General features: G+C 37.6%; 1 protein-coding gene across 3 annotated transcripts in view; it reads left to right on the top strand.

The window, feature by feature from the left end:
• LOC137975657 (kinase suppressor of Ras 2-like) overlaps positions 1–12,500 on the top strand; it is a 39,346-nt gene that overhangs the window by 799 nt on the left and 26,047 nt on the right. For 2 of the 3 annotated variants that reach the window (XM_068822808.1, XM_068822807.1), the window contains exons 2-5: positions 6,492–6,677; positions 7,345–7,488; positions 9,193–9,337; positions 11,171–11,494. In XM_068822808.1, coding sequence (XP_068678909.1) covers positions 6,492–6,677; positions 7,345–7,488; positions 9,193–9,337; positions 11,171–11,494 — 799 coding nt within the window. Of the gene's footprint in view, positions 1–6,343; positions 6,678–7,344; positions 7,489–9,192; positions 9,338–11,170; positions 11,495–12,500 lie in introns of those variants that run through there. The other variant, XM_068822809.1, reaches the window with a different exon arrangement.

Genomic DNA, 12,500 nt, shown 5'->3' with positions numbered 1-12,500 from the left:
AGTATTTTAGTAGTTTCGAAAATTTAGTCGGGGTACAGTGATACTCTATATTGGCTCATTGCTTTCAAGTATTACTTCCAAAATAATTTTGAATAGATGTCATGCGGAAAAAATAAAAAAAAATGGAAGAAAATGGTCCATCGACAGAAAATAGGAAAGACTGTAACGGATATCAAGAAGCTGGCCGAATGCCATGATCCGCAATACAATTTACTAATGAGGAATCTTTTCGCATCGATCAGTTTCCAAATTTTATTATAATATTATTATAGCAACAAAGCGAGAGCTGTTTTCCGGTTGCTTAGTGGTTATATTTTAAGGTACAATGCGCGTGTGCACGGTTTAAGACATCGTTCATGCACTTATCTTGTTACTATATTTAGCGTGCAAGTTTTTTTTATTAATCCGCTTAGAAATCACTCTAAATGTCAGAACGACGATGAAAAATTCTGAAATTATCAGGTTTGCATCTAGATAAGGTTTCTAAAGCGAAAAAATAATAAATTCAGCTCTTTCACCATTGACCTTGAAATAGGATGTCTGAAAATACAATGCACTCATAGCAAAGCTTTCGAAATAGAAGAATGAGTCATCTTCGAAATATTTAAGGGAGAGAGGGTCTATTAAATTTGCTTACTACACCTGTCTGGAGTTTTCTATTTTGATGACGAGACACCTAGTGACACAATCAACTTTTTCCTACATCTTAAAACCGACGAACTGCCGCATTTTGCCCACGCAATATCTGAACGAAAACTAATTTCTGCCCATGTTTTGTATCCGAGAATAGTGTAAACGCTCCGTTTAAATACCATAACGTTCTCATTTCTGACTGTGGTTCAGTTCTTTAAAATATATCAATGAACGACAGCTTTCGGGAGATTTGTCAGTCTAACTTCTTATCACCCGTCTCGTCCATAATTACACCATAGTTAGCAGAGCTAAACTAACTATGATTACACAGATACAAGAAGTGTCTGCATCATTTATTTATATCGATTACGATATTTTTTCTCGGAAGTGAACATTCTCTTTATGATTTCCTGCCTTCCGTTAACAAACAAAGAGATTTTGGAGATGTCAAAGGTTTTCAGAATTTGTTAGAAATTATCAATCACAAGAGTCCATCACAAAGTAGTAGGATTTACCCAAACTGAGGTGGTTTTCACGTTACGTCATTGCCGCCATGTTGGTGGACGAAAACAAAAGATCTCTCATTAGCTTCTTTAATATCTGTGTCTCTAGATTTTGCTTGCAAACCACCTATTGGCATAGTCCCAAGTGTCTATTTTTAACCACGTTTTGCGCGAAAATAGACAATCGGGTGTTTTCGCTCATGTGACCAGCAGCCATATTTGCATACTAACACAAAAGGAAGAATTTTCATAAGAATAGATTTCAATTGCCAAAAGAATATTTCGCTCCTCCAACATGGCCGCCGTAACGTCATTTGAAAATACTCTATAGACCACCAAATTGGCTAACTCAATGTTGAACCCAATTAAAACCCTTTGGGAATAAAACGTTTTTTTTTTCTCCAGATATTCCCATATCATTTGAATGTGAATGTTAAATTGTAATGCAAATACAGTACACAAAGATTCGTAACTCCAAGAGACTTGAACTAGGTGTAACGTTTGGCCTATTGTTTATTTTCCCGGAAAAGTTGGAATTAAAAATAGACACTTTTCTGACGCTGATGGGGACTGAGTAATGGAATTTTGTCAATCAAGCATAATGTTGGCACGTCTTTTGGACCTCAATGCGATGTGTTGTCCAGGTTTTCCGCGGCTCTCAATTTCACAAGCCTGAAGCCGTCACGACATTCCTTGCATCTTGCAAAATACAATATTCTTAGCTCCTATGGAACTCCTTGATTGCACATTATAAGACGGCTTTTTGGTGCCAAAGCAATAGAAAATGTGGCTCACGTTTTGCATAATAATGGAGTCAAATTCCCACAGGCTTTTTCGTTATTGTTTTCTCCACCAAGATGGCCGTCACGTCAAGTGAGGTCATGTGCAATCAAAGAATGGAGAATACCGGCTAGACTTTCATATACCCGGACTAAAGTGGCGGAGGACAAAAAAATCATTGCTATTCCGGTTAGGCCTTGATAATTAGGTATTGTCATGTTTGCTTTGTTTTTTTCTTTTATGGACATTAATTATTTCGGATCCCATCCAAGTACTACCTCCACCCGAATGGGCTTAACTTCAGTGGAAACTTGCATCAAATAACCTTATTGGTTATGTGAGTGCTAACGCGACTAGGCAACAACATGAATCGTGAAAGAGAGCCTGTGAAGTCCGTGAGTCAACACCCGCTTAGTAACCGCACTCTTTAGGGACTCGTCACCGTTCATCAAAAAAGTTAAAAGAAGATTCGGAAAAAAACCTTTAACAACTAAACACAAAAAAGAAATTAAGTAAATTATACAATGATAATGATAATGATAATAAATTAAAGATTACATTTCTTCGTCAGGGGGACTTTGCGGTGGTCTCCCATCTAAGTGCTTACTCCACCCGAATGGGCTTTCGTTTAGTGGATACCATTGCATCAATTTATACGTAATCGGTTATGTAATGGGCTCGATTGACCAGTCGTTTTCTGCGCCCTCGTTCCTCCGTGCACACCACGGCAGCACCACATCACTGGTCCAGCCAATTGTATTTTCCACCAATCAGAGAATCGCCTGCCTGCCAAGTACAAAACACAACAGGCTGAATATAAAATACAATTGCGACGGGTGGACGTCACGGGCAAACGTCACGGACCAGTGATCCAGTCGTTCGCATTCCCAAAACAGTTGGAAATAGAGCCTAGTTATGTCAATGCTAACGCGAAAACGACAGCATCATTGGACAACAAAATAAATCGTGAGAAAAAAAAAAAAGTAGAAACGGGGTAATCTGGCCTGACAGGCTTTGTGTGTCAACACCTGCTTAGTAACGGCACTGTTTGGGAACTCAATCGCTCAGTTTATGAAAAACATGAAAAGAAGATTACAGAAAAGCCTGTAACAACCAAAAAAAAAAAAAAATCAATCAAAGAGAAAAAAAGATGAGATGTCTTCGTTAGGAAGATTTCCCAATGGTCTACCATCCAGGTACCAACCCTATCGGATAGAGCTTACGTAAGTGAAAACATCAAATGTTTTGTAATCGGAACACAAAAGCGACAACAATATTGGATAATACAAGAAACAGTAAAATGAAATTAAATTTGCAAAAATAATTACCAGCAGGAGGCTATGGGCTCCTGTTATCAGTCACTGCACTACCCACATGTACGCAATTCGTGCCTAGTTTTAATAAGTCATGTAACACAGCATGCTCGTTTTAGCGGTTGGTGGCCATTTCATCAATATCTATATTAAAAAACAAAACATTACATGGCCGCTTGGGGACACGAATTTTATCATCTCGTGCTGATAACATCTCTAGGATAAAATTCGTATCCCCGGGCGGCCATGTAATATCCTCTACTTATGAAAAAAAAAGTTAAAAACGAAGAGGTAGTTCAATGATGAAAGCGCTCGCCCCTCACCAATGAGTTCCAATTTGGATTCCAAGACTCAAACTCTGCTCCGTGAGAGTTTCTGCTCTAGAAACGCGTAATTCTTCCCTTTCATATAAAAACCAGCAATTTTTGTGATCTGCTTAATACCAGAGCGCTTGAGTGAGGCTTGGCCAGCCTGACGTAGCCTTCTGCCGTTAGACGTCATTCTACGTCGTTATATCGGACTTTTTATCCCCACTGTGTGTGACATTCAATACGACTTGAGTAATGAGCGTTTTGTAATCACAAAAAGATTTTCTTGACTGTCACTCACTCGCTAACCTGGTGGTGCACATGCGTGGATCGTGGGAGACTTCATCACGCGGCTTGATCATTCAAATTTTCTTCTCAATCGTCTTCCCACCTCAGAAATGACCGTACCTTGGTGAAGACGTTGCAATTGGAAAAGACCAATTTATTTATGGTATTACGGCATAGCGTAAATACATTTTACGTATTTATATTATGCATAACAAGTGCTGTTTTGTGCGTCGACGTATATGAAAAATTATGGTCTTTTACAACTCGGAATTTTCTCTGAAATCGAATGTCTTTTTTCAGGCTTCTTAGATTCGCTTTTCCTAAGATTACAACTTCGAGTTCGTCGATTCTCACTTAGTCTTATGCTTTTACTTTGCCACTAAAATGCTCCATTTTAATTTAAGTTAATGCTCTATCTTCCCTACTAAAATGGTTGGTTTCCCCCCAGAAAGTTACCAAAATTCTCAGTATACGTACATGTAGGCTGATAAGGCTGTCAGTGAAATTTGAATGTTATTAATTTCAACATTATTAAAACAAATGAATGCTCAGCGTCACAAAAAGGTATATGTATAATACAAATGTAATATGGTAAGTTAACAATATATGGTACTTAATAGTTAAGTGAGGGAAAGTTAGTCTTTGTTGTTGTATTGCAACATAAGTGATGTTTGGATGTGATCTTCTAAGGATTGTTCTTGTTGGTTTTGTCGTAAAACTTTCATTTTCTCTGAAAACGAAAATTTGGGAGGGGGCCACGAAAATGCTCGAATAGTGCTTAATGCTTTTGCCTCACTAAAATACTCGAAAAAATGCTAGTGTACAAGAGTCTATTCTCACTCCACACAAATATCAAGATGGCTACAACACACACTCACAATTTCCCTATCACACTTGTGGGCCTAACATTTACGTCGTCACGTACAATCGATTTTAAAAGACATACATGACACAGTCAAAACACACGAAATCCCAAGTGTTTAAAAGGACTACACGTGATTCAAGTAATCATAACCGCAGTGTAAAGTAGTGTAAGTGTTTTTAGCAAAAAACTGACTCATCAATTAATTCAAATTGGTTAGGCCCTCAAGCAGACAGACAACAAAAGGGTCAACATCTCCTAATATTCCGTTAATGGGCAGTTTCTTGTGAAACAATAGCGAACCAATTAGGCCCAATCCCTCCTAACGAGGAGAACGTCACGCACACTCGCCTTTTCGTGTCATTAGCATTTGAACTTGGGTCCATTGTGCCGTTTTGCACGTTTTTTCCTTCAATTTCCAGTTGAATTTCCTCAAGAATACGTAGACGTAATTGGGTTTATTTAAGGACTATTTAAGAAGGCTTTTAACGAACTATTGCATGACGTATTGTCCATTATACATAAGTAAAATACCATTTTCCTTTTTTGCTATAACTGCCAAAATCCTATCGTTCTTATTGGTAGAAATTTATGTTCTTTAAGATTTTTGGCAAAAAGGTAATTATTTTGCGCGTTTATCCACTTGAGTTTCAAACTCATGTGACGCCAGTGGACCTGACAAAAACTGTTGTCAATTTTCTAATTCCTAATCAGGCAAATATATGCGTAGCAAATGATATATTTAAGTCTTACCTTTTTCTGTGCATCTTAATTTTTATGCACGATGGAAAAATATCGAGGTTTTAATTGATCTTTTTCATCGGCGTTTATCTGTATTAAATCGAAGACTCGTGGTACTGGAATACTGTTTTGACATGTGCTTCAAAAAAATTGTTTCATCCCAGGATCATTTGAGGAGCTGAGGTTCCAACGAAACTGGAAGGTGAATAATTTTTGAAGCGTCCGCTTCATTGGTGTGCTGAAAAAAATTAGTTTGATTTTGACGAATTTTGCCGAAGTTCTTTTGTCCAAAGGATTGCGTTTGAAATTCGTTTGCTCCAGTCCCGAGCAGTGAGGCTCGCACGGAAGTCGGCAATTGCCAGTTTGTTTGCCTATTGTAATCGGCGTTTGGACACAGGAACAGATTTTCAGTTCATTGTTATCCACTCGCGGCAATTAGCGTTAACAGTTTTCTTAATCCCTTACACAAATCTATAAACTGAACAGAAAATCGTCAAATTGCTTTTAAAATGCCAGTTTAGAGATTTACAATGACAGTGCAGTTCAGTTCAGTTGAAATTTGGCGTCCGCGTCCAGCACATCAAATGGGAGCAAAAAATGATTAAACTATTAAAAGGCATTTACTAAAACCAGGAAATCGGAACACCGGAACACCCCGGAACACCGGAACACTCCGGAACATCCTGGCAGTAACCCAAAACCCTCAGTTTGTCTAACCCTAGGCCTAGCTAGGCCTTAAGTTGGTTTTTGGGACTAGGGTTAGCCAAATTGAGGGTTTTTGGGTTACTTCCAGGGTGTTCCGGATCTTTCCGTTGTTCGTGGATTTAGTACATGCCGTTTTAGGAGAGCAGAAGGAGGACGTTGGTTGCGGAGAGCTGACTTGCTTGTCACGTGCCTGGGGCCCAGTTTTAACTTGACCTTCGGTTGGATTCCCGCAAAGGAGTTTACGGACTAAGGAAGACAAGTATTGTTTTCCGAGGGGAAATGGCTCTTTTTGTGGCCAACCGTCGTTGTAAGCTGCTTACTAATTGTATGTTATTTGCTTTCTACCTGCAAACATAAGCTTCGGGCAATTAAACGACTCCAAACGCTGAAGATGTCGTCAAATGGATTAGCAGTTTCGAAGGTCCTCGAACAGATACAAATGGTTCAAGGGATGATCGATATAAACGCTTCGAGCTTAAATAGCCTGCGTACTCAATTTTCAACGAACAGCGACTTAATCCAACAGGAGATTCGGACTCTGGAGGTAAGCTTGAATTATATCTTGTTAAGTAAGCATTTCCAACACTTAAGCTGAAGTTCTCGTTGAGCTAGTAAGTCTTGAAATGTTCAGCGGTCGAGCGACTGATTTTCCGAATATTTATAAATATTGATGCCCGATTAATTTAAAACGTAACAAAACGCGAGTACTTTCGAAACTACTTCCTTCACTTTCTTTAGTAAACTTGTGTAAGATCGCTTTTCGGTTTTTTTCGCTTTATTTTTTTAAGTGGTGCATGTCATGTTTTACGTTCAATGCGATGTGACACGAACCATTTTAATTTGTAATAGTGATCGTACGCGGTCGCACTTTTGTTTACGTTATCAGCTAGAAGATCGATACATGTAAATTTGGAAATAACTCTTTCTCCTCGTAAATTTGTCCGAAAACCGCCTAAAGTTTGCGTTTAAAAGGAAAAGAAACATATCTCAACAAAATGACAGAGATTTCATTTCTCGTGCTCATTTTCGATTATTAGTTAAAAGCTGTTGTGCCGTTGCATTCAATATCGTAACCGCGAACAATTTTCTTCAGACAATCATCGATCTCGAAGTAACATTTCAACCTTCAATCTGTACGTTTGATAAGAGTTGTGGGTTATGTCAAATATAATTCCAGTGCACCGAATTCTTCTATTTGCTTTATTACTCAGGGAAAATTGGTTAAGCTGTTTTCAAGGCAGCTGGTAACCAAGCAGAAATGTACAGAAGATTGGAACCATTGTGAAAAACTGCGTTATTATCCGAAACTAGAACAATGGCTGCAAGTAGTGGGAATCAATGAAGAAGCAATCAAGGTAAAAAGCAAAATAAAATATACAGTAATATATTTCTTAATTCACTAGACCTTCAACATTTGATGAATTTGTGATTGTCCAATTTAAAGGTTTTTTTCCCATGGTGGGTGTCATAAGACAATCACATGTCAACCCCTTGAAAGTCCCTGTTTGCACCCGACTCTTCTTGAACCACTGGTTTCAATGGTGAAGGTAGTGAGGGTATTTAGTTTAACATGTTAGACATTCGACCAAGGTTCTGCTCCGCAGGGCATCATGTTACATGTATTTCCTTGTACAAAAGACTTCCTCTCCCAGCAGTTAATTCATTAAAATTCTCACTTATTTCTACAAGATTAGCCACTAAGCCTCTGAAATAATTTTCTTAGCTTGAATAAATTTCAATTAACCTGATTTAAAAATTACCTGTAATATATATGATTTATAATATATAAATTATAGTACATGTATGTAATATAAATTATATTATGTATTATATACTCAGCAGAATATTGCTTTTGTGATTGGTTAATGGCAAATGCATAAATAGGTTATAGAGTGCAGACGCGGTTATAGAACAATGCAATACAGAAGTCGCTATGGAAACTCAACAATTTAGTATTTTTGTTCAGTATATAATGTATACAGCCTACTGCTCATGCCATTATGAAATTTTCAAAACATCCCATGTGCCCCTAAATCATAAAATGTATGAGTTTGCGTTCAAACAATTTCTTATACTTATATTTCATGGATGGTATTGGGCTAGGGGCTGTACCGTCACATACTGTAGATTCACACGGATATGTGACTGATGGTTTTGGAATGGCCAGTTTGCCGGTGGTGTCTCTCAAAGAATAGTTGGCTATATATTGTCACGGTCAGAGAACAGTGCTCCATTTACATGTAGTCTGGAGCAAGGTTATTTAATTATTTGTAGACCATGACAGCTTTATGGAATTTGTGTTGGAAACAATATTGGCATCAGCGCCATAGCTAGAGAAGGTTAGGACCCTCGTCAGTTGATTTTGTAACTTTTGAAGCTTAGTAGCAAGAGTTTGGTTACAATTGCCCCAAACAACTGCTGGAGCTGCTGCTACTAAAATTCTCCTATTTTTGAAGTAAAGTGACTATCCCTTAGTGTTTATTTTGTGCTTTGTGTTCTGTTTGTTTGTTTGTTTGTGTGTATGTGTGTATGCCGACCTAAATTTGTATTAAATAAATACATATGTACGAAACTGGCAACCTATCTTTTTAACTTTGTAGTTATTCTAGTTATCCAGCCCTTTCTCTTTTTTAATTCATCAGATGTAATTATATCCTGTTTAATGGTTCGGGAAATAAAGGTTTTCTTGTTTATTTTGGAGCAGTAGTTGAAGTGTGGCTGGACCAGGGGGTTAAAGATAGTAATCAAAGTTTAAGGGAGGACAAGATGTCGTAGGGTTTTTATGAACAGATATTTACAGGGCCTTCTCCAGAGGGACTACAGAGTCTGACCGTTTGATGATACGAATGCAACACCTTTCTTCAGTATTTTCAGACCCTGGCAGTTTATGTGTCTGGTAGAGGTACTTTAACTTAGGACTGCCTTTGTCAAAGTCTGTTGTTCCCTTAACTGAGCAACACATCTGATTTGCCTTTACTGAATCAAATTTGGGAGAGATTTGTTCTATTTTTTTATCAACCTATTGTAAATATTTTTTGGCCTATTTCAATCCTGGACAGAATTTAGAAGAAAAATGCAATACTGTAGAAGACCTGTTGTCCCTTTCTGATGAGAAACTGAGGGCTGTGTTGGAGAACTATGCAGATGGAAGGGAAGAAAGTCGGAGATTGATAGCGGCACTGAAGCATCTCCAGGCTTACACAGGTAGATATCGCAAAAGACCTAGGGAAACCACAATTTACCACTTTTCAACCATTCTTAATTCCACCTTCAGTAAAATGAAATTGTGGGCAAGCAATTAGAGCACGTCTGCAGATCTAATCTCGTTAAGGAGTATCAGACAGGACTTGATGCTTCTCTGGTTTGGAAAATTTTAAATGTAATCTTTGAATTGCCACCTTTTAAGTTACTGCTACATTTAAAATTCTTCAAACTGGAGTAGCATCAAACTAAGTCCCTGGTGTTGATGATGTCAGTGTTAAGGTCATTTGTGGACATGTGAAAACATGCGCAGCAGCTTACATAGCTGGTGCTTGTATAATTTTCCACAACACATGGAAAAAGGATGTCTAAAGAGAAAGATGAGCTTTTGGAATGATAAGAGATACATCATTATATGCAAGGGAAGGAGGTTGTTTAACCAGCAACCACAATAAAACTTAACAAAAGGAAATATTGAATTTCAGGCGTACACATATATAAAAATTATGTTTTATGAAGAGAGGAATTAAAATAAGATCTGATCTAAACATACTTTAGTATAACATACAAATGCAAAATGCAGTACCAAAAAAAAAAGTTGTTTACCTTCCTATTTTACAGCTTTGGTAATGTTAACCAAAATGATTAGTTTCTGTAAAAGAGAGACAAAAGTGGTGAAAACTGGTACCAATCTGTAGTCATTCTTATTTAAAAATAAACAATGTCACAGCAAGAAAAGTCAACATACTCATTTCCTACTGTGGCTTTCAATCCTTGCTGTGGTGGAAAAGCACAATACACAGTTTCAAGAACACCAATTGAAAACGTCAAGGCAATTGACTGAAATTCTGGGTGCTACATAATGCTGGCCATTTCTGTTTCTATTCTTTGGTCCTCTATGTTTTGCCAAGTCTTCCTATTTTGTAACAGCAAACACTTTGATGACATTTGATTCAGTATTCCAATAAAAAATAGCTCTGGTCACAAAGAGAGTGTAAATTGAGAATCAGTAGCCTGTCTTTTCCTTGATAATAAAAATTATGTCTCATTTTCTTCATGCTCTGCTCTTGTTTTATGTTTTTGTTTTCGGACGAGACATTTTACGAAACTCTTTGAGATTAGAGACCAGATTCAACATTCATTACATTGTTTACCAGTTATATGTGCCCCTTAACGACTTTTTTCACATTTTGAAACTACACAGTGCTGTAAATTTGGGTGGACATCAATCAGACAATTCCATGACAAATTTGACTGCTACCAAGTGAGCAGGACTATTGTCATGGAAATATTTGATTGGCATCCACTCAAATTTAGTTTTGAAAAATGAAAAAAAGTTGTTGAGGGGTGCGTGTGACTGGTAACCGCTGTAACCCATTCACCCGTAAAGCGGTCACCATTGATGAGTAAACTTATCTGACATTAGACAGGATAAAATCTGTAAGAATCACTCTCAGGAAGAAATGGGTTAAACTTTAATTCTGGTATTTCACCAACTTTCTGTGTCGTAAAAGGTGGTGCTGGTTTCATCTGGTGAAAATTTCCTCATAACTCACAATACTTTGTGCAACTGGCTAAAGTACGGTACATGTAATTTACAGGAGGAATTTTTTTTTTTTCGCCCAATGCTTGTAATCCACTGCTTATGTCACAGAAAATGCCAGTGTTGAACCAGATACTGCCAAGGGAAAAATTGTTGGTTGGTTGTTATTTTTTGGTTTGTCATTGTTTTGATGTTTATTAAATATATATTTTTATGAGATGAAGGCTGATAGTCACACATCATGAAGAAGATCCTTCCTTCTCTTTATTAAAATGCTTTTTGTGTTTTCAAAGAACGCCAAAAGCAAGGTCACAAAGATAGCACGTCCGACATATATTGGGATTCATGGGACACTGGAAAAACACGAGAGAAAACTGTGTCCACCTCCCTGTCAGAGCGATCTTCACGGTCCTCGTCTACCTTTGACAGTGACATTCCTTTGTCATCACCAAGCTCTGATGTTGATACTGAGGGATCCAGGCTGTCAACTTTGTCTGCTAGTGATACCGACACTTCCAGTCTCAGGCAGCACAGCCCTTTGCCATCACATTACATATTGCGTACTGAGAGTCTTTCTTCACCTTTGAAGAGGAGCGTTTCTGATGAGGTCAATCTAGGTATGATACAACATTATTTGGGAAGTGTTCCTGTGAGGACTGGGTATGGGGCATGGAGAATTATTACATGCAAGGCTGAGATGTGAGAATTGGTATTACTAAGTTGTTCTCAGAAAGATTGAAAGGGGCTAGGTTGTGTTCTTTCTTTTGGGTTTCTGATGGGATGCGGAAAAAAAAAATTAAAGATCATGTGGGAATTTTTGCCATATTATGCGTAAACATGCATTGATTATGCAGAAATTACACCGGATTATGCAAAAATTTAAACAGTTTATAGAACTAATAATTCAAAGGCCGTCCAATGTATTTGCATGCTTATGGTAAATCAGGACATGAAACTCCAACCAATACACTGTTGCATTTGCTACTGAATTTTTTCCCCTTGCGATTAAGATATCTGGAGGTGTCGTGACCAGCTTTCACTGTTCAAGTAAAAGGGTTAGCAATTGGCATTTAGCCAAAACGTTTGCTAAAATAAATAAAGTAATAAAAAAATAGCTTGTTTCTCATCATGAATTTTGTTTCAATTTGGAGATATGGAGCAAAATTATAATCTGGTTGAACCATGATCCATTCCCTCAGTCATTCACCATTTTCAGCGCTGCGGTTTTTTATACAATGTGCATAAGTATTGCAGGCTCCTGTTTTGTACAACTTCATCACAATGATTGTCCCTAAATTTTCATATCTTGTTGCATCTTTTTAAAAAAAAGTTGAGCCTACCTGGTACTGTATGTTTTGAAAACAGTTTAACTAGAGTCCAGACTCATTGCCGAAAAAGGCGTGGAAACTGCTTACGAACTTTCATCTTGCGCACAAAATGGCGTGTTTTCTTCAATGTTCAGGAAAATATGCATTTCAAAATAGTCTATCTCTTTGGCTTTTATGTTTGTGCGAATGGTAAGCAGCTGCTTTATCACTAATATCAGGCATTTCTTCTGTTTTATGTGGAAAATATCGTTATAATGCGGAGGATGTGGATTTTACGGAATTATGCGGATTCACC

Source organism: Montipora foliosa, chromosome 11 (genome assembly GCF_036669935.1).
Source record: "Montipora foliosa isolate CH-2021 chromosome 11, ASM3666993v2, whole genome shotgun sequence".
Taxonomy (NCBI): domain Eukaryota; kingdom Metazoa; phylum Cnidaria; class Anthozoa; order Scleractinia; family Acroporidae; genus Montipora; species Montipora foliosa.
The sequence above is the reverse complement of the archived record's forward strand: the minus strand, read 5'-3'. Positions and strand labels throughout refer to the sequence as shown.